This window comes from Hydractinia symbiolongicarpus, chromosome 8 (assembly GCF_029227915.1).
Source record: "Hydractinia symbiolongicarpus strain clone_291-10 chromosome 8, HSymV2.1, whole genome shotgun sequence".
Lineage (NCBI taxonomy): Eukaryota > Metazoa > Cnidaria > Hydrozoa > Anthoathecata > Hydractiniidae > Hydractinia > Hydractinia symbiolongicarpus.
Window position 1 is genome coordinate 20,483,432 of NC_079882.1, and position 23,196 is coordinate 20,506,627.

Sequence of the window (23,196 nt, forward strand, 5' to 3'; positions counted from 1 at the left end):
GCACTTTACCGAATTGTATTTTTTATTTTTGGTACAAATGTCAAGACGTCAAGTTAAGATAGATCTGGAATCAATGTAAAGCTTTAAAGGAATCCAACTAATGGAACAATGTACATAACTCGTAACATAAAAACTTCATTTGTCCCAGTCTCCTGGACACCACTAAATATATCGCATATCACCGCGACATAGGGAAAGAAAAGTCGCACAAACTGACGATTTTAACGTCTCGTCGATTTGTTATATTTTGCCTCCATGCTTTTATTATACGCTACTATCATAAGTGAGAATGTGATTAAGATATATGAAGAAGAGTGCGGAGGTACAAAAGGCCATGAATTTGTTAAAAAGGGCGTAAATCTACGCCTATTTAACAAAATGGGCGTAGATTTTTAAAAAGTCGTGCATTATTGAAAGGAGACTTCTATATATACTTGGTCTGTTGTAAAAAATATTTAAAAGCATGTTTGGCGTGCCAAATGTCTGAAATTCGTCCTCCTTTTAAAGTCAGACATGTTACGCCTTTTTAGCTAAGACACTCAATACATCTCCTTGTAAATCTCTTAATAAAATATCACTGTTTCTTATACGTCAGACATTCCTTTCCTGAGAACGAGTTAAGTGAGCCAAAAGGTGAGAGGAAAGATAAAACATATTTTTAGAACCAAGAAAAATTTGGTGAATTTATTTTAAAATACATAAATTGATAATTTATCAAATGTCGTATAATACAATTTTAGCTTTTATAAAATCATACAAAAATATTAAAATATATATCTCTTACAAAGAGACTCGAGCTGAATATTCTATATACATACTATGTCACATGTCAAATGTGTAAACTTCTCAAGAAAAAAAAATAAGAAGCCACGTTAAGCTTCTCAAATTTTTCTGGCGAGATTAGAAATATGTCAAGGTAAAATAAAATTACATAAAACTTCACTTTAATATCAATGTAAAAACCTAGAATGTCCGAAATTTTTATATGGCATAAAATTAAAAATGCAAAACAATTAAAATATTTTTTAGAAGACAAAAAAATTTGAAAAGCAGGTCATTTAGGCACTGAATTATCGTGCTTGAATGCTGCGTCCACCGAAAAAAAATTAATATATTTAATAAAATAATCACAATTACAAAAATATAATACCTTCCTTTCTATTTTATTAATAAATCTAGTTCTAATCTAGAAAAATTTAAATTTATACGGATGTTGAATATCAACAATGATTTAAAGAGCTTCGCAAAGATCATGCTGAGTGAAGGATGGAAGTGTACCTATAACGTACTTATGTTTCTTGACCCCACAAAAAGCATCATGCTTGAAACACCTTTAAAACAGATTTCATTTTTGATAATAAGAAATTCATGCTTGATACAAACACGATGACATTTTAAAAATCTTTGCACCTGATGGACACTGGTGGTGGTGGAGGCGGTAATACATGAATTGAGCGGTATGGTGAACCCGCAGGCTCCGCTGAACGGCTTCTTTTTTCAATCGGCGCAGGATTACCACAACCGCAATTGCATTTTTCAACCTTTCTTGTTTTTTCATAAGTTCCAATATCTCTTTCAGACCATTTCATTCTTTCATATTCCATAAGAGAAGAGAGATGGGATTTTCTGTACGAAAGTTCCTTCTCGAATAAAGTTTCTTTCACAAAATGGACGGTTAATTCAAGCACTTCGGCTTTATCAACTTTGGAGCAAAGCTAAGAAGGAAAAAATATCGTTAATATTCTGCCGGTTGATTAGTGTAATAACCTACGTTTTAAAAGTTGAATGCTTCCGGACAAATGATGGAGTCAGATAATAAAGAAATAAAGCGCTTCAAAAAACTTAAGGAATAGTGATGACGTAACGAGGCGTATTCAAGCTATTATAAAAACTAAGCTACATTGGCAAAGGTATTTTATCATTGGTGAACAACGACCATCTGTATAGTTTAATATTGCTTGATGGCTGCCCAAAATTATGTTGTTATTACTACACGTTGCATTAACATAACTGAGTAATGACTGCTTCATTCATGCTGTTGATGTGAATGACAGCTTATTTCCTTTTTGTTCTTTCCTGTCATGCCGACAAGGAAAAAAAGCGGTAAAAATAATTAATAGTTTGTGTTAATTACATTAGTTTATGGAGAGTTTCTATTTTGACTCTCCTTCGCATACGAAAATATTTTGTAGCCCTACGCGACTGAATGCAGCAAGCGCCGCCGCCCTTATGATCAAAACATGGAATAAGCGCCTAATTTGAAGGTGCGCCATTCCATCATAAAAATAATAATGCAGCGTTTCTGGGTTTTTTTGTTTTAATTTTATAATTTAATAATTTCGCGCAAAAAGTAATACAAACCTTTTTCTGTCGTACATATGGAATCAATTCTTCGAGTTGATCCAGACACCTGTTAATTCTATCGCGTCGTTTTTTCTCAGCATCCTGAAACAAGAAAAAAAGAAACATAATATTCCATGAACTTTAAGTGCACTTCGTTTGGAGGGAATAGTTTTAGGAAAAGTTGGGTAAGTTTACTTTATATAGAAAAATCTGGTAAATATTTGTGGTACAGAAATCGCAATATTAAATGATATTATATGTTTAGGATGTGGAGACACGTAAAACACACCGTCGTTAATTAATGAACATGTGTTTTGTATTAGTTCATCGTAAAAACAACCACAATGCCACGGGAGTAGCTGGAATGACGTCAGCGATATAAGAAGAAAACATTTTATTTTCCAGCATCGTTTCGGCGTGTCTTTGTGTGTGTGTGTCTGACACATGACCTGGACATGGGTTACCTGCCACATTACTAATTAATTAACCCTTGAGATTTTAACTTGGAATTGAAAATAAAATTATTATAAAACAGTAGCAACCATTTCCTTTATATCACATACCAAAAATCTATTTAAATATTATCCTTACGGCTTTTTTTAAGAATAGTTTCCATTTGATTGCATTTTCCGTTTAGGTAGGTAGGAATTGACAATACAAAAGCATAGTATAAACCAAGTATAATCTATAAAGCAATTAAACTTACCCCGCGTCTTCTCTTCTTATCCTTTCGCAAATCACCACCGATGAAATTAATGATGGAAGAAAAGTCACTAAATAAGAAAATGAAAATTTTTATTACTTTTTGCACATCTCAATCTACTAGCATTTATTTATTTATTTTGGCTTGTAGAATAAAAACTTGGAGGATAGAAGTAAAACAAGAAAGGTTTAATTTAGATTGCGTTATTTTAAGGAGAATACAAATATTCATTTATACATTATAGGCTTAATGATGTCACAAGGTTTAAATAAAATGACAAGGTTTTTATAAATAAACAAATAAATAAAAAGTGAATAATAAATAAATAAAAAATGGCGACTTTACAACCGTGAAACAACTAGCTTTTTGACGATAGAATAATTCAAAAAATTGTTATAGGTTATTACTTACGGTTTTTCACTTTTTACGCTATCAATGTTTTTGCCCATATTGCAAAGAGGAGCCATGAGTTCATATAAAAGTTGATAACCACTCCTGCTGAGTTCATTCAATGTATCTGCTACATAGAAATGTTTTCGAATATAAATGATTTTTCATAACAACACATTCATTAACTGACCATTGTCATACTAACTATAATAAATGTTGTAGTAATCAACTCTTGTTAAATTACTAGGAACGAGGCCACGCCATTTCCGCTTTCCGCTCGTTAATTTGCACTACATATCATTAAGGATAACTCGGTTTATACGAGGACTTAAGCGCAACGCCTCTTCACTTTGAAACAAATTCAAATATAGCATCAATAAATGGTATTATGAGATTCTCAGATATATCATTACATTATTTTATTTGTTTGTGGGATCAATGTGCTTTAAATTTCAATTATTTTTATTTTTTACAATTCTTTAATCAAAATAGCATTGGCTAGGTTCCGTTTGTCGTATGCAATAGGCCTAATGTAACCGCAGGTATTAAATGGCAACGACTAACTAAACACGCGTATAAGCTACTTAAAAATAGCAACGGAAGCGTAAGACAAGTTTACATTAGCAGTTATCCTTGTTAATTATTTCACTAATGAGATTAATTGATACATCATTTTCATTAGCCATTCTTTAGTTAAAATGTTAATGATAAGCAGGACGCACTCTCGACAAAGATCTGATGAGGTTAATTGCTGCTGCAGGCACGTTTCATTGTTCTTATAGAGGCTATGTTTACACCTTGATTATAACACTAACGTTTCCTAAATGCGTAGTATTTTAGGCTTTATTCTAAATTTCTGTAGAGTGTTCTTCTTTTCTTTGTGACTTATGGTTAAGCACCTCATTACTCTGATTTCTGCATATTTGATTTATGGAGAAGGTCATCTAGATGACTTAAAAATGTTTGCGGAACCTTGTGAATTTTTGTATATTCGCGCAGATTCTTATAGATAAGCATGACCGCATGCGTGGTTACTATAATATTGTTGAAAATCGTACAATTTTTTTAGTAGCACAAGATCCTAACGGCTTGCAAGTTATTTATTCTTAAGAAACTCTTTTTCAAAAAAAGTTTTTTAAATTGATTGACGACTGTTGTTTTACAATATAGATCTAGCAATGAGTGTGCGTGTCTATTATTTTCAACAAAATATCAAAAGAAATATTTAAACAATTGAGGAAATGGAACAAAAAAAGCAGATTCTGAGCTAGTGTAACCAGCCTCCATCAATAAAATAAAAATAAAAGTAGCTTTCGTGTCAAATTATATTAAATCCGGAATTCATTTGCTTTTTATCGGAAATAGTGCATTACCGGTGTAATTTGAAAATGATCGACATGTGCTTGCCGGCACCGATTAACGGAATAAACTTATCAGGGTTGTTTAATTTTAAACGGTTAGCAACAAGTAAACAACGACACTCTATTCCTGTTTGCTTGAAGTAGCCCTCTTCTTTAGAGCCAGTGACAATAATGATCGGATGTTTGTAAAAGACAAATCATCCGATGGAAATAGCATCTTAGTGGTATGTTATGCAATGCTTCTCTCAAAACGTGCGCAACTGTAAATAATTATTACTTATAATTATTCAAGAATATTTATACGGGATTGTTTACGTTTTCAAAATAAATTACTGTTATTGTTATTTTACTCTGTCTGTGAAAATCAAAAAAAAACAACAACAAAAAAAGAATATATAACACCAGTTCAACTCAAGTAAAACGACAGAATAAAATGAAATAAACTATGGGTTTCACATTAAATGCATTTGCAAGTCCAGCGTCCTCTTTGCTCAGATAGATACTAGTAACTTTTGTTACATGTATTTCCCTCATCATTTGAAGTTCTTTTTATTTCAAAGATAGTTTGCAAAGTGAATATAAAGTGATGGAAAAAGAACATCAAATATTTAAAATTTCAGAGGTTCTGAATTCACACAAAGTACATTGCATGTGCCAATTTTTTGTTTTATGACTTTAGGAATCGTGCCTAATATGGAAACACGAAAAATAACGTGCATATTACTTATGAATGACATTTCAAAGAGGGTTATAAAACTTTCGCATGCCCTTTTGCCTTACATAATCCTACGATTACTTAATTACTTTTCCACACAGCGCCTTTACAGCTCAAAAATGCAAACAATGTTGAAATGACAGTAATTGTGGTCTGACACACCAGAGATGCATGGTATTAATATTGTGCTTTCACGGAGGTGGTGTTAAGTTATGCCAAAGAAGGTTATCAAAAATATTTTAGAAAATTGTTTGAGGCGCAGTATATTCGAGACATCAACTTTAGAAAAACCATACCACGTGCGTCTCTTTTTTAAATCATTGTATTTATTTTAAGGCCGTCAATTTTGTGGTCTGCTATTTGCACGGCTTTATAATTGAAACTGATTAGTTTTTCAATTAAATCGATTCTCACCGCAAATTGCTATGCAAAATTGCAGCACGAGATAGACTTAACCTTTCTTCTTTTTCTGTAATACGGAAACGCAAACCTTTACATTTTTTCATTACAATTCTTAAATTCTTGCTTGAATAAATTTTCATATTTGTTTCATGAAGGAATATTTAAAATCTCATTGATAATGTGAACATTTACTTGAAGTTGAAGTAGAAAACAGCCTTAAATTTATAAAGTGTAATTACGTAAGAATCCTTTGGCGACTAAAATTCACTCAATTAGTATTGGTCAGCAATATAAATCCCTGCAGATTCTACATTCCCCTTATGTTGGCATTGCATTGAGGTTTAATGTTTTCATTGATGTTTCAAAAATCATCTTTTTCCTTCTTTTTTAATTGGAAAGTTAAACCGGAATGACAGAAAAAAAAATTGCTTACAACTCAGACTTAAACCTAGACTCAACCAAGACTAGACTGGATTGCAGCAGACAGTTAAAAGGTGTCAATTTTATGCTACATCATGATCATTTCTAAGGACTAATTGTTTACTGCATTTAAAAATTGCCAACTAAGCATTTGTTTTTTTCCTCCAAATAAGGTTTGCAAACCAATCATGAGAACAAGTATCTGCAACGTAATAAAACAATAATACAGAAAGTTCGCCATGAGAATGTCATTCAGATTCAGCCAATTATAGACGCTTTGGGGATAAAGGAAAGAAGAGCGGATAGCAATCACTAAAAAAATCTCACTAATGCATTTTTTAAGAAAAATATTTAGGAAAAGAAACAAAAAAAACCTTTAGACGTAAGAAAAAAAAATAAAAAAAAATTGAAAAATAGATGGATCTATGCAAAATAGTGCTTTTATGGAGGATGATATCTAAATAAGTCCCTTGAGCTAAAATGAGAAAAGAAGCAGTGTGAGGGAGTCAAATAGGAACGAGTATTTTCTGCGAAGTCTTAAATTGACTGAACAAAGAAAGCATTAACGGCAATGTGGGTCACATGTAATGAGACATGCTTCGGTATTACCTTATTACTTGCCCACTTTTTATCACACGGCACGAGTTCACCCACCAACATTGACACTTCACATGCAAGCCATGTGAATTAAATCATTGACCTTATGATTACAAAACATATCGTGTAAACATACAGCCCCACATTTGAATTGGTTTGGAATATTGTATATCACACATAATTTTTATGTGTAGTCCATCTAAGAAGGAGAATCTTAAAAGTGTGTCAAAATTGGCAATCATTTTTTTGAGCTTCACATCAACATTGCGCAAGAAATCAATGTGGGGGCAGCAGAATTGTATAAAAAACATTTTTATTCTTAAATTAATACTAATCCGCCTTTAAAATGTTAAACGGGCACATTGTTTTTTAACAAGCCTGTAAAAATAAACAACTTCTCTATATAAGTATCTACATCCTGCTCAAAGTGATAAATGATGAAGTGTGTAAAAGCACCGCCCAGCTTAATGTGCTGCTTCACCTATTAAACGAATTAATTTTCTAAGTCAGTATCGGAAATTTGAGAATCGGTTAATTGCTGCGAAATTGTAGATTGGCTATTGAGCAGGAAACAGAGGCAAACATAAGTCTCACTATTAAAGCGTATTAACGGACATGCACGCGAACTGTATTTATAACTACCATATATATTTAAGCTTGTTACCCTGTTTACAGCATCAATATGTACCAAACATCTTTTTAGAAAAACCGAAATTCTTGGACAAGGAACAAACACAAGGAAAGATTATTTAAATGCAGTAGTTAACGTTGTCATAGTTGGCATCGGTTGATCTTCACCATAAAGTTTTGTAAAAAAAGATTCTGACTCATTGACAAAAGTTGCACTGTTTGGTAACCTCAAGAAAATGTCACGAGTTTTTAATGTAAATCATAAAGTTTAAAATTCATTTTTATGGTCTGTACTGAAAAGGTTTCGGAATAATAATTACTAGCTGCAAAAGTGTCTTATTTTATAGAAGCTTTGCTTTTATTGGAGCAACAGGAGTCGTACAAGAGGATAAAAACAGCCAAACAATGCTGAGTACTGGACAAGAAAGTTCTATTGTTGAAGCTTTGTAGTTTCGTTGGTGTAAAGCTGTAGGGGTCCACAGTTTTCTGAACTGAAAGTGAACACTACAACTAAATTATCAAAACTTGTGTTACCTAATATTGTACCTTCTACCTTTTTATATGATTAAAGGGGAAGGCACTAACTTGGAGGAAAAGTGCAATAATTAAAACAATGCTATAAATTTATATTTCAATTTATATTTCTTTATAAGCTCGATATATCACAAAGAACGATAATAAAAAACAACGATGGATGCAGGACATATATAGAAAGAATTATATTATTTCGCTGGAGCTAAATATAAAACCGATGTTAAACGAAAAAAACAGTATTTTCACTTTTATCGAAATTCAGAAAAATAATTTTTTAAAACAGTCGTGAGTTGCACATAAAAAAGGTCACTGACATGCGCCTGAAGCAACGAATCCTAATGGCTTTCCCATGCCAGTTCTCACTCGCCCAATCTATTTTTAAAACATCGCGTAACGCCTCGTCCACTCTTTACAATTATCGGTATATTGTTTTTTATCCGTTTTAAATATTCTGGCTATTTCCGGCACTAATGGATCTTCAGGATTTGGATCGGCCATTAAGGCACATATTGATAGTAAGACTAAAAGAGAAAAGGAAATGCCATCACCATTATGAATACATTTGAATACAAGCATAACACGAAATAAAAAAAACTCCGCTACCTTTTGATACTGTTAAAGCAGGACTCCATTGTGACCGTAGTATGTCTAAACATATACTGCCATTTGAATTTATATTTGGGTGATATATTTTTGTATTAAAAGATACCTGAAATAGATATATAAATATATAGATATATGTTTTCTAAATTTTTGCGAGAACTAATACTCACTATTTAGCGAATGAATAGCAAATGAAAAATAAGTTATACTTCTAATTTCGCGCAAATTCAATGAAAGACAATCTAATATTGTATAGTAGTAATTGTACTATCAGTTATAAAAAAAGGGACTTAAAAGAGTAAAAATTATTTTTTTAAACACGAAAAAGTTCTCGAGGAGTAATCCTAAAGTTTTGACCATTTTGCTAATTTAACAAACAACGTTAAAAAAATATATTTCTATTAAGGTCATCAAGTTGATTGGTGCAAAAGATATCGCGTCACACGCTTGTGGTTAACGACCGCGTCACATACGTGTGCGATACACAACGATCGGGTTTTATTTTAGGTAGTCGAGGTAGAAACTCATCATGCATCAAAGAGTATAAGAACAAATCAGCGGTTTTTTAAGAAATGTAAATAACTGACGCATATTTTACCTTGGGTGGTTTGAATGGATAATCTGTTGGAAAATGTATTGTTAAAAAGAATAATCCGCCCTGATATGCTGTGTCTGGCTAAAAAAAAGATTTAAAATTTCTATACAGTCCCATAATGTCAAGAGCAACAAATTTTATATGTATTTCAAATTAAACAACTTACTGGTCCCATTATCGTTGCTTGCCAATGAAATACTAAAAAGGTAAATACAGTAATAATTATGTATGTGAAGAATATACGCAATGCTGACATTAACAACATATCCATCAAGAAACATAACCCACTCACAGTCTGTGTCGTTTACAGGACCAGCGGAGCACTGAGCAGGTGGATCCACTTGTATGTCAGCATATTCCTAAAAATGAAATAAAGAATCAAAGAAGAATTTGATGATCAATTCAACCATTTTGTTTCGCTCTTTTCTTAGTCCTTTATCATTATAAAAAATATTAGTCACAAGACTAGTCCTACCGTTTAGCTCATACCGTTTAGGTACAAGGAATAAAAAGTAGTTAGGGTGAAGATTTTCTTAGAAACTTGAGACAGTAAGACTTTCATCAAATCGATACCAATTAAAGGCAAATTTACTTCACCAATTCAAAACTTTAAAACGAGTTAAAAACATTTCAGGTTTCATGTATCGTATGAAATAACGTTGTTAAAGTACGAAACAAGAAGTTTCGTGGTTTCTAATTTTCTTATTTTTAACGCTTCTTGTTCATGTTTTAAATATTATTCATAATCAAAAAGCAATTCAAAATTGCTGGTCAAATTCTACAATTTCGTAAAAATTGTAAAGAAATATTTAAATTTTGAGTAAAACGCCAAAATTTCTTGACCTGGCAAATTGCTATACAAATTCTAAAATTTCGAGATAAACACAAAAATTCTTGAACTCGAATATTGTTAGAAAAAAGCTATTATAATACATTTAAAAGAATGCTAAAAACTTTCTAAAAAAACGTCAACATTCAAGAAAAGTGTGAAAATTTAACACCTGACTGAAATTTTATTTTTGCACCAGGTTGTTTGAGCAATGATGGAAATGGTGTTACATAACACTAGTGACAAATATTGTTCTCAATGTATATTAAACAGTGGTAAAAAGTTTTCTTTCTTTACACTGACACTGAAAAATTGTTTAAACAATTCACAGAAAATTAGTTGCAGAAACATTCAGCTGAAGGCACAACAGTTCAAGTATATAAATAATAAAAAAATAAGACAGATGAACCGAACATTTAGTTCCTTATCTCTGATCACCACAAAGTCCTTTTTTTCGTGGTCGCATTTGAGTAAAAACAGCAAAATAAAATTTACAGGCAAGGATAAAACTTGTGCTAATGATTAGTGCTGATGTCAATTCCAGATAAGATACAACACAAAACTGTTTCTGCATAGAAACTTTCTTGACAGACAAATTAGACACTTGTTTTCTAAATACGAAAACCAATTACAATTTTTCCTTTTTTCGCAAACAACCTAGTGTTTCCACAATTTATTCAAGCCAAACAAACTTTAAATTATTACAAACTTGTGGTATACTCCCATCATTTGTAAATGCATACGCTTTGGTCTCAGAACTATCATTTCAGTGAAATGGGGAAACTACCTTAAGTGTAGAAAAAAGTATGAGAATAAAATAAGTGCAGAACTAATTATAGTTTTAAATTGGGTCAGAACTAATTAATGTGAATCATTTCTAGGATATGTGGAGTTAGTGCAAATTTTCTATGTTATTAGGTAAAGCAAAAACTTATCAGTGTCATTTTGGGTTTTTTACATCATTCTTTCAGTAGTGATTAAATCCATATTTTTACTATAAAAAGAAAGCAAATCATGTGATATATATTATATATATCTCTAAGAAACACTAGGCACAGATGAGATGGAGTGGTTAATCGTATTTTTATTCTTATGGTGCTATAAAAACAAATTTCATATTGACAGATCATCATTCTGTGCATACTGGAAAACTTATTAGAGCGAATTCCCACTTTTTAGTTGTTTGTGTAAAAAATTCAACACTAATAAGTTCTAAACATTTTTATTCTGCACTCTTTTTTCTACCCTGCCTACCTAGGCACAAAAATGACTGACTGACAATGAAGGCAAGCTGGTTCCAAACTTGAAATTTTTTCATAATTTATAACTGTATCTTTTCTGAAACTGCTGACTGTGTATTGCAGGTGCAAGATTTTCATTTCTATGCCCCATTAGAGTGAACTGTCTGTACTGCATATTAATGTCTGAATTAAATTAGTTTTAATACTTATATATTTCACTCCTGGTACAAACTTCTGGAATTTACAGAACAGGTAGCTTAAACAATATTGGTGTGGATCAGTATCAGAAAATTTGTGCGCAGTGCAGCATAACATTTTAATTATTGGTATCTTTGCAATCATTCATTGCATGAAATAAACCTATTTTTGATAAAGTGTTGCAGGTTGGAGTTGAGTTTCTGTTGTCTATCGATTTGTATTGCTTCCAAAATTTAGTTACACCTTGTATAAGTAGCACACATCAATAGACAGCAAACTTATTTTTTTATGAGAACATAGACAGGCTAGAGATAAAGTCCACTGATATTGTTATTATTCCAAATATTTATACAGGATAGTTACCCAGTGTTGGAAACACTGTTATAAATGGGTCCTGTTTTCTAAACTTATACACCCGCATTGCCTACACAATTTCCCTTTTCAGAATGGGTTGACCCATAGCTGGAGTAGAGGTACTTTGCTAAACATGCCCACATTGTGGACCAAACCACTTTTTAATCACAAGTCCACCCTTGCGATTATAAAACGCACTCGACACACCTTTAAAGATTCCACTTGTTAATTCATGTCTTCTTTTTAGGTAATAAAAGAAATGTTTATGGTCCTTCAACTGGTATTATGATTATTTTAGGCATAAATTAGGTTTTGAAAGGATGTTTTAATGTGTCTGATAGCATTTTTTCCAGTTGTCTTTTTTAGCGCAATTCTTTGGATAAAGGTATCCACATACAGTTGATAATAGTTTAAAGCCTTGAGAATGTTTCTCTGAATAACTGGGCTAAAAAAGACCTCTTTGCAGCAACCTCTTGCATTCCCCCCTTTTCTCACAGTTGCTAGAACCCAAAGGGCCTGGCCAGGAGACGATGACATAGAAGCCACAAAAGAACTTAATATCTTTTGTCAATGTTAAGTTCAACAGCTTGACTTGTAGCATTGTCAGTCAGGGTAAAAACATAACTAGGCTATAGTGACCTAACTTCACCATCACCTAGTTAGACCACCATAGGCTTGGGTATAAAATTTTCCTAGTGTACCTTTAGCATGGGAAAAGCAAGTTATATATATAAAGTTTCAGCAGATTTAGCTGTACATAGCAGTTATTGGACACCTTTGATTTTGTTGGACCTATTGTGGTTTTATTCTTTTTTTGTTGCACCTGTTTATGTTTTTAGATGTTTTGTTTCAGGGGATATAAATGTAGAATAATGCAGATTGTCACTTTCAAAAATTCAAATTACTATGTTGTATGTTTTTGCAACACTGTGATATACTTTATATGGATTCAATGAGAAATACAGTGGATTCTTCCACTGTCATACGTTCAGACAAACTAGGCCATTTGCGACCTAATTGACTATTTATAAATTTGAAGGTTCCTTAAACACTTTTAAGAAAAACTGGCAATGAATGTTAGGTTACCATGGATGGTCTATGTGACCATGATTTAAAAAGTCTTTTCAATCTATGATAGCTTTACATGTCTTCAAGTTATTGCAAAACAAGAAAGTAGCCTAAATAGGTTGTGTCGCTTATTTAGGTGATGCATTATCCACCATATTTAAATTTTATACTTTAGGATTAATTATTTAAAAAATCAAAGCTACTCACAGGGGTGAAATACCACAATACTTAGTCAGGCATATCTATGAAGAACACAGGTTTGATCCTTGTTGAAGCTGTTCTTCGATTTACAATGATTTAAAAATAATTGCAGCAGTAAGTTAGTAACCAACCAACAATGTAAATTGCTTTAGGGCTACTGTAGCTTAAGTAGGTATCTACCCTCACTTATTGTGGATACTTCATGGCATTGTGGCTTTAAGGCAATGTGTCATTCTTTTAAACAAACAAAAAAATGAGAAAATAAAATCAATGCATTGGTCCATGGACGAGGGTGCCAATAAGCCGCATAGGCAGTAAAAAGTGCGGGAGTTTTCGGCGAGTTTTGGGTTTTGAAAAAAATTAAAGTATTTGCCCGAAAAAACCTGCATAGGTCCAAACAATGCCAAAAAAAACAAAAAAAACAGGTACTAAGCGAAGTTCTTAAAAGAACTGTTTTTGATGGTTTATGATAAAGTATACTTTGTAAATAATTTAAACTTTATTAACCCCTTTCTCTTCAAGTGCCTTCTTCCCAACTATCGTCCGCATGGTTTGTTACATACATACACCTTTACGATAATTCAGGAAAACTAACACTCCATCGCAGCTTATTAGCAATCGGAGGAGGTAAACATCACACTTTTATAAGAGTTTATTAATGAGAAAATACGTTTTTTCGTGATAACTTTTCTTGCCACGCTTTGTTTTTAATGAAAAGTACACATAAATTGTATCTTATTATTATTAAAGTTTCCTGAAAATTTGAAAGAAATTGATATGACAGAAGTTAAAAAACTGGAGAAAACACGCTTTTGTCTCTAACAAACTCTCATAAAAACACGATTTTTACCTCCTTTTTTTCCGATATTGTAAAACAATGGAGAGCCGTAGGAACGCATGTACAATTGAATTATTATAAAGGTGTATTGCATTTCGGGAATGTTCCGGGTGAGTTTGGGAAAGTGCAGCCAGTGTTGGGGGACAACCGCAATTTTATTGGAAAAGTCGCCCGAACTACATGCAGCGTTTGTGGCTTATTGGCACCCTCTTGTCCATGGACCCACAAGGCAGGCCAGCTGTTTTCTTTGTGAGAGTTCTTTATAAAGTCTGTCCTACAGACCTTTTTAAATGTTTACATTTTCTGCAGTAAGCCCTTTTGACTGTAAGAACAGCGTGGCAGGCAGAAAGAAGTGGGAGCTTGCTGAAGAAAGGCCTTTTTTAGGCCATTTTCTTTATGGAAACATTGTTGAGGCTTTAAACTATTACCGAGTGTAGATGGTAACTTCTAATTGACATAGCTATACTGATACAAAATCTCAACGATACCTTTGTATGAATAAATTGACCGAAAAGGACCTCACTACACTTAGCACCTGCATATTTTTGCTTGTCACGCAATTGCTAAAACCAAAAGAGCTTACTGCAAAATTTGTAAGCATGTAAAAAGGTCTAGAGCTACACATAATATATAGCTATATACACAGTTAGAAAAGTAAAAACAGTATATAGTTAAGCCTAACCTTGAAAATCAAAGAATTCGTTTTTATTCTTGACAGCTATTTTAGCTATAGACAGCTAGCTAGCTACCTATAGGCAGCTAGCTCAGACAGACAGCTTGCTAGCTCTCTAGAAATCTAATGTTTGACTAATAGCTAGCATGCACATTATTTCCTTGCTTTGGATATTAAGAATAATAAAAGTGTAAAGAAATCAAACCTTTTGTATACGTTTCATAGCCATTGTTTCAGTATATATAGCAACTAGGCTAGGGGTTATAAAGAGGACAGATTTGTTTTTATTATTTTTTTCAGTGCTTCTTGCTGCTTCCTAGCACTTATGTTCCATGTTAGTAACAAAACTAAAATTATAGTGTGATGGCACAGCCCGGAAGGTATATCTCTTCGTTCTTTTTTTTCTGTATAAAATCAATTAGTCAATTTTTTCCTTATATAGGTCAATTCTACCAGTTTTTTATTTTCAGGCAATAATGATACGAGGCTGTAGCTTTAAATAAATTACCAAAATTTCGAATAGCGGAGAAGATTACTTTGCTCCAATTTACAGACAAAAATGTTTGCCGAATGTAAAAATATAAAATATTTACTCATTTTGCCTAAATTGGGACGAAATCAAAGTTTTAATTTTCATTTTTTGCTTATGCCAATATTTGTCAAGAAAACAACGATTTTCATCAAGGTTCACACCAGGTTTTTTTGTCGTGTTAATTTGGATGCCAGACATATATAAAGAAGCGCGTTAGGCAAGGCATTAAGTATGACCTTATACGATGTGGTAAGCCACCCTGGTAAAACTCACGCTTCATGACAAAGTTGAAGAAGAAGCACACTAAAAATTGTGATACAAGATATATACTATACAAGACCTTTCGAAGTTTTCACAATCCTGCTGCAGAATAAACTGAGGGCGATGAGTAAGTAGCAAGAAAAGTTAAACGATTTGTAGATTACCTAGAATAACCGACTATAAGATAATTTTTCTCAGTAGCTTAAAATATGATTAACAGATTTCTAAAGAGAGTACAATGAGGCACATTTGAATGAAGCCCTTTTAAGGATCCTGCAAACAGAGTCGTGTCACTACACAGGCTACCCAGGCGTAACGCATAGCAAATGTAACCTGACATTTAAAATTCCAAAGCATATTCTGGTCATCTTCCACAACTTAATTGGATACGATACGTATGTCTTTATCAGGAAGCTTAAAAAGAAGTACGACAATCAAGTGTATTGCGGAGAACAAGGAGAATTACAACAGCTTCAAAGTCAACATAAAAGTATCAGACGTTAGCAACTCGAATAAAAACTAAGTTTAAAAACAGATCTAGCTAAGGTTTTTCAACAGTTGTAGATTTATACCATTTATATCATCAAGTAACCGTCAAACCTCTGCGGTACAAATAACGACGATATCGGATGTCCAGGGTCTCGCCAAAGAAAAATGCAGTTTATGACGATAAACATGTCACACAGAACTGTGTTTATGTGCTACACATTTAAGCCTGGGATGTAAGTACTAATGTCTAACCTAGGCCTATCCGCTCTGCACTGGCACTATGGGACAGTTTTGGGTACATGCTACGCAAGAGAATAAGTTCCATACTAAGAAAATGTTTTACAGTAAGCTAATGACTATAAATATGCACAGAAGGTAGGGAGTATACTGAAAAAGAGAAACTGAAGTTGCTACTATGTCACCTTGTCACAGATGTCCTCCTACTAGAAGATGGCAAGAGTTTCATGGGCGTAGAATTTGGTAGGATGGAGATCCAGATGCTAATGACTGTTTATCTAGGGCAGGCAATCTGGGATCTTGTGAAACTTATCGTGTTTTACTACGACAGCATGCACCAAAATAAGCCTAGCCCTGACAAACAAATCTTTGATATTTTGTGTCGCATAGTTGCAACAAGTGTAGAGTTAGGCCAGATTTTATTGAGATCTTCGTTTAAATGTTTATTGATAGTATTTCTAATTGTAATGGAGTCCTTCGAATAGTGTGCAAGAAAAACTAATTATCTCTGAGTATCAACTCTTTTAGGTGTATCGTATTCTTTTGTGATTTTTTTGTATCAGTTTTTTATCCTCGGTTTTATAATATTTTAGTACACATTCATCTATGTCCAGTGTATATGAAAATACACGGGTAAGGGGTGTACATTTAGAGCTCATGGCTGTGCCATGGATTTTTTAATTATAAACATCCTTGAAATTGAAACATTTACCAACAAAATGTAAGCACTTTTAGTCATGGCCGCACACGAAATGTTCTGGCCACACGAAGAGTACACTCTCTGTTCAGATTGGTCATTTAATTGGCAGGGATAAAAATAAAGCATGTTCATTGGCTTTCGAAAAAATGGAATTTTCCGAGCATTTAGCTTGGACAAAAACTTAGCAGCGTCCAGGCTCTGTGCTGTCTCTCTCTATCTATATATCTATCTTCCATCAGGCGATTTTAAAGATTCCGCCCCGCGTAGCGGCCACAAAAATCAATAAACAGCGCTTATGCGTGTGCTCATGTTAGGTATGTTCAAAACGCATCGGCTGTTTCCACTCTTGAAGGGAATATAAGCTTGAACAAGCAAGAATTGAAAATGTAGATTGCGTTACCTTCATTGTTACATCTGTGACTTGTGGTCATTTCACCTGTATTTCCTTTTTATCTTCCTTTTAGTGTTTCAAGGTAGCATACGTTTCACCACACCTAAAGTGATTTTGTATTCATGTTTTACCTTTGTCGCGAGGGTAGCTTTTAAATCGGCTGACAACTCTAATACTGAGTGGAATCTACCGTCTAGGCGAATAACCTCGACTATCTAAGAAAAAATAGACATAGCCTCGGAATTCCTGATGCAGTCCGCCTTTTTGGTGATGTAAAACGGGCCGTCGCTCAGTATTTGCACAGGAAGAATATTTTCGTGTACCGATCTGTCTACCAATAGTGCGTAATTTTCGTTTATGAAGTTTCCGATGGTGACCGTAGAGTTTGAGCTGTCAATAGGTTCTACGGGAGCCCCCTTCAACAGTCATCTAACTCCTTTCCAACTTAGGGTTATAGAAGAACTGGTTCACACCACTGTAAATCTTACACTTAAGCAAGATATAGAAACAGCAAAGGGAACACCCTTAAGAGATTTGACAGGAGTTTCAAAGCGTAGTTTATACGAAGTCCTCTTTGTTCATTGTGACCAATTTGCTTCTAAGTACTTTCTGAAAAGCAGCACCAAGGCTATATAAGGATACCATAGCCATCGTAACTTTGTAACTTTGTCAAATTCGAAAGAAATTTTGCTGAACCTGTACGTAGAATCGACAGGTTTAGTAGCAGTAGAACTTGAAGAATCCATAGTACCAGCCGTGAACATCGGTCGCAGAGTGGAGAGCAAATTGTATTCAATCGTGCAACCCTGAACCTGAACTTCCAAACTCCATTGTCGATATGTAAAGTTATTGATGCTTTAGGCTAGGCAATACCAAATGCTCATTTTTCGCGCCTAGACTTTATACCAGTTATACCAGTAAATGTTGATGTTTCCTTGCAGAAAAAAAACACGAACAAACATCAGAGGCATAATTAAATCTACACGCGAATTATCTATTATCTTATCCGTTATCTTAACACTTATTAGACATAATTTAACCTATTTCTCGCCAATGATTTCATTATTCGAGAAGCAGGAACTGATTTTAACAAACAAGTTCAAAGTGCCGTGTTTCAATTTCATCTTTAAAAATAAATTTCATACTCGATTTGTCATAGGAAATTTTTTTTAAAAAAAATACGTGGAGTTTGATATTCTCTACCAACTTCTGAATTTTTTTTTCTTTTTTTTAATGGTGATTTGAAGTAGCATAAAAAAGGATTTACTTATTTTGGTCGGCAAACTTCAAACACAGAAAAGCGAACAAAGAAATATATGCGTGAATCTCACTTTGAACATCCTATAAATTTTAGCAATCACGGTGTGCATATTATTATCTAAGGCGCTGTTTGTATGAGCCCGGTTGGCGGGCTGGCCCGTTTACCGAGCTTGTTTCTCATTTTCCTCATATTTTTGCTCATCTGTTTATATGGTCAAACGGGCTGGCGAGATCTCCTTTCTCAGGGGCGGGATCCCGGTAAGCGGGATGGACATTTTCTCATATAAACATTAACAAAGCGGGCTAGCCCGCCTAGGCGAGATGGTTTATTATGCTCAACTAATTAAAATCTTTTGTTATGAAAAGTATTTCTTTTGTTCTACATTATTTAATGTTTTTATTGTTCAGAACCAGCCCGCCTAACGAAGTAGTTTTTTTTACATTGTAAACACAAGTTAAAAGCCAAAAGGCAAGTGACCCTGCCGGTTTGCCGAACCAGCCGCCTCCATAAAAACAGCCCCTAAATCAGAAAATTATTCAGCATAGTTTTTTAACTTTCTTTCAGATGGGTAGAACGTCGCAAAACAGATTTTTCTTTTCTATAAATATTTAATGAGTTGTCCGTAGTTCGCTTAACACCTTTCTGCGCATATTTGAATAGGCTATTGTTGTACAGGTCAGATTGCGAAAAACCTTTTTACGAGGAATTTTAGATGTTCGTTTTTCAAGAAGCATAAATGATTTAAAAATATCCGAATCTCCCCTCAACGATGAAGTAACTCAACAAAACTTTGCACACGTGCGATACCTGCTGCAAATGACTATGACACATTCTTTGCCAACAATAGTTATGCCTATTTCAACGGGCCGCGTAAAAACAAGAAGACTGGGAATAGTAACAAAAATGACGTGACAAAGTGCACGCGTAACAAATTGCAGCGAGAGGTCTCTAAGAAAGCAAAGAAGGGGAGATTTTACGATTTGTTGTAACTTCTTTTTTGATAAACACGAACCAAAATAACTACGATTCATATTGTTCATTCCAGCGATAACGAATATTTGCAAGAGTCTTTAACACAAAGACCCAGGAGAAATATTTGAAAGTAAATTTATGAATACATCAAATTATATTAACGTGTTCATAATCCTTTTAATCCTTTTTTCTTTCCTTTTTGATTCGTTGCCCTTTTTATTTGATTGTTTTAGGTAAAGTTATATATAATTGTATACCCTGAACTGTGATGAAATATAAACCTCATAAGTATTTATGCCAAAGCAACTATGTTCACTTGTGGAAGATAAAATATTCGGCACAATAATAAAAAAATGCATTTTTGCCCGGCTTTATCATCCTATGTTGTAGAATCTTATAACTGGAGCTGAAGAAGTTTATCGTGGAATTTTAAATTTTTCTAAAATCGGGTTTGTAATTGAAAGCGCCTTTATAATCGCACCAATAATTGTAATAATAACCCCCGTCAAGGCCAATTTCGTTACTTTATGCAAACAATCGAAATAGCGATACAAAAAATATGTATGAGAGGCAATCTTGGAATTATACACGGGGGAGGGGGGGGGGGCGGGGGGCGGGAGACGCTTAGTAGAAAACTTTGCAAATTGGGGGAGCGCCATGACATTCTCTCGCTCTCCTTACTTCATTTTCCGTTCCTTTGATACAAAAAAGCGAAAATAAATTGTTGCAAAAAGTCAAAAATATTATCCGCAAAAATAAATCCTCGTTAAATTTAGAATGTTGACCTTGAATCTTTGGACAGCAAAGTTCAGGCAAGCAAAGATTTGTTGATACCATTTCTTATACCTTGCTGGAAATTCTATTTAAAAAATCCTAACAGGTTAAAAAAGAATGATTTAGGAAGGAACGGAAGGTGGAAAATTTAGTCCTTTCCTGTCAGAATATCTTCCAATTGTCTAAGGTTAAACTAACTTGTAGTCATACCTTGGTATGGATTTTTGTCTGCATGTTGTTAAATACACTTCCGTGAGTTTTTTTTTTACTATTTTGCTTTTCAAAGCATGTCTGAATGGTACGTTTAAGTTAAATTTCTTTTTTTCAAGACTCAATAAAAAAGACATTTCCTGACCATGATGTTTTTTTCACAATTTTTTAAAACAAATATTCAAATCATGGATGTTTACTAATTAAGCATAGCATTATGAAAATATTCGAACGCAAACCAATCACAAAAAAGAGTTTGTTAATTATGCATATTATGGATATTTACTAATTATACATATCATTGTATCACATATCACCAATCACAAAAGACTTTTTAATTATGCATATTCAGTACATCAATTGAAAGAAAGGGCGTTTTTAAATATTACCAGACGATACTTTAGTGGTATGCACGTACAGTTGAAAAATTATTTTACTTATTTATAAATTTATATTTGTTTTTAGAATTTACTCTACTTATTGCTAAAGTCTAACATTGCAGAAGCACGAATTGTTAAAAGTAAAAGTCACATTCTTTTAAACATTTTCCGTTCCTTTGATACAAAAAAAGCGAAAATAAATTGTTGCAAAAAGTCAAAAATATTATCCGCAAAAATAAATCCTCGTTAAATTTAGAATGTTGACCTTGAATCTTTGGACAGCAAAGTTCAGGCAAGCAAAGATATGTTGATACCATTTCTTATACCTTGCTGGAAATTCTATTTAAAAAATCCTAACAGGTTTAAAAAGAATGATTTAGGAAGGAACGGAAGGTGGAGAATTTAGTCCTTTCCTGTCAGAATATCTTCCAATGGTCTAAGGTTAAACTAACTTGTAATCATACCTTGGTATGGATTTTTGTCTGCATGTTGTTAAATAGACTTCCGTGAGTTTTTTTTTTACTATTTTGCTTTTCAAAGCATGTCTGAATGGTACGTTTAAGTTAAATTTCTTTCTTTTAAGACTCATTAAAAAAGGCATTTCCTGACCATGATGTTTTTTTCACAATTTTTTATAACAAATATTCAAATCATGGATGTTTACTAATTAAGCATAGCATTATGAAAATATTCAAACGCAAACCAATCACAAAAAAGAGTTTGTTAATTATGCATATTATGGATATTTACTAATTATACATATCATTGTATCACATAAAACCAATCACAAAAGACTTTTTAATTATGCATATTCAGTGCATCAATTGAAAGAAAGGACGTTTTTAAATATTACCAGACGATACTGTAGTGGTATGCACGTACAGTTGAAAACTTATTTTACTTATTTATAAATTTATATTTGTTTTTAGAATTTACTCTACTTGTTGCTAAAGTCAAACATTGCAGAAGCACGAATTGTTAAAAGTAAAAGTCACATTCGCACACACTGCAAGAAAACCGTACTATAGATTGGAGAAATATTTTCAAAGTTTTATTGTTTCATAAAAGAATATAGAAAAACATTTTTTTGGAGCCAGCAACTTCCAATTTCCTATTTGTATTAATATAAGTTTTTCAACCCACGCAGAAGGTGTTTAATTTATTTTAGGATAAGAAAAGGCCTCTAGAAAAATATTAATATTTGTCCTAGCCCACCATCTTAGATTAGACAAACTGAAAACCTTTTCGCCTAGCTAGCTACATGCAATATTTACTACGACTTAAAAATTTTAAGTAGGTAAGAAAGAAAGTTTGTTTGGGATTTTGTTAAACTTTACAAGTGTTTTAAAATCTGGCATTTGGATCAGAGATATAACTTTTGTCTGTGTTGTTCATATAGATTCATTTTTCCACCACTGTTCAACAACAATCGTGAAGTTTTTGTTTCAGTTAAAAAAAGTTGGAATTGGTAAATAAAACTTACTTTTTTCGTGAATAATAATCAAAGTATTGCCATGAAAGTTGTGGAAGCCTTAAACAAAAGAAAAGGGAGCCCATTCTTCCAAATATATATTTTTCGTCAAAAATTATTAATGATACAACTTCTCTTTTTGCTACACTGATAACTCTGTACATTTTAATCCATTTTATAACAATTAACCGACATTTTCGTTCATCTATATCCATATAATGTTGCAGCAAAATATTATGGTTGGTGTCGCCAGCAAATTAAAATTTTACATTAACTATTTATGCCAGACAATAAAAACGTACACCAATTGAACTGGTATTGCACGCTTTGTTCATAAGCAACATCTTACAAGCAACAAGGCCCAAATCGAAAGGAACAGGAATATATAAACTTAATGAACATTGAACCTCAGCCAAAATATTATGTTTCTTTGAGGAAAAACGTGGAGCAAACTTGGAAAGAAAATATTTGTCTTTGCAGACATTGAACCATCTTAAAGGCAATAGGTACTATGCGGATTTTATTGCAAAACAAAGGGGCATATAATGAAAGGGGCAGAACAATTTTCCGATATACGCAGGATTTTGGGATGGGGAATCCACTAATATTATTTAAACCGACGAATGTGTATCAGAAGTTCATGGAAGTGAGTTTAGTTTTTAAAGTGAATTAGTTTCGGAAATTATGAATAGAATCTAATAAATAAAAGTCTGATATTTCTAAGATAAAGATATACAATTTCTCAAAAACTCAGTAATCCATGAACATTTTATTGCTTTATAGGAGCTACTGCAATTTATACAGGTTATAGAGCTCCTTGCCT

At 33.1% G+C, this 23,196-nt stretch overlaps 2 protein-coding genes across 2 annotated transcripts; both read right to left on the reverse strand.

The window, feature by feature from the left end:
• Positions 1-318: 318 nt before the first annotated feature.
• On the reverse strand, positions 319-3,893 carry LOC130655612 (transcription factor HES-2-like). The gene is made up of 4 exons (XM_057458378.1): positions 3,458-3,893; positions 3,050-3,116; positions 2,362-2,445; positions 319-1,715 (listed from the first exon to the last, which is right to left on the reverse strand). Exons 1-4 carry the CDS (start codon positions 3,511-3,513, stop codon positions 1,395-1,397), a joined length of 528 nt encoding a protein of 175 aa, XP_057314361.1. The 5' UTR covers positions 3,514-3,893; the 3' UTR covers positions 319-1,394.
• A 4,287-nt stretch (positions 3,894-8,180) lies between these two features.
• On the reverse strand, positions 8,181-15,055 carry LOC130654751 (ubiquitin-conjugating enzyme E2 D1-like). Its single transcript, XM_057457366.1, has 6 exons — positions 14,901-15,055; positions 9,586-9,652; positions 9,460-9,491; positions 9,297-9,374; positions 8,699-8,804; positions 8,181-8,616 (listed from the first exon to the last, which is right to left on the reverse strand). The coding sequence occupies exons 1-6, from the start codon at positions 14,922-14,924 to the stop codon at positions 8,474-8,476; spliced, it is 450 nt and encodes a 149-aa protein (XP_057313349.1). The 5' UTR covers positions 14,925-15,055; the 3' UTR covers positions 8,181-8,473.
• Positions 15,056-23,196: the final 8,141 nt, after the last annotated feature.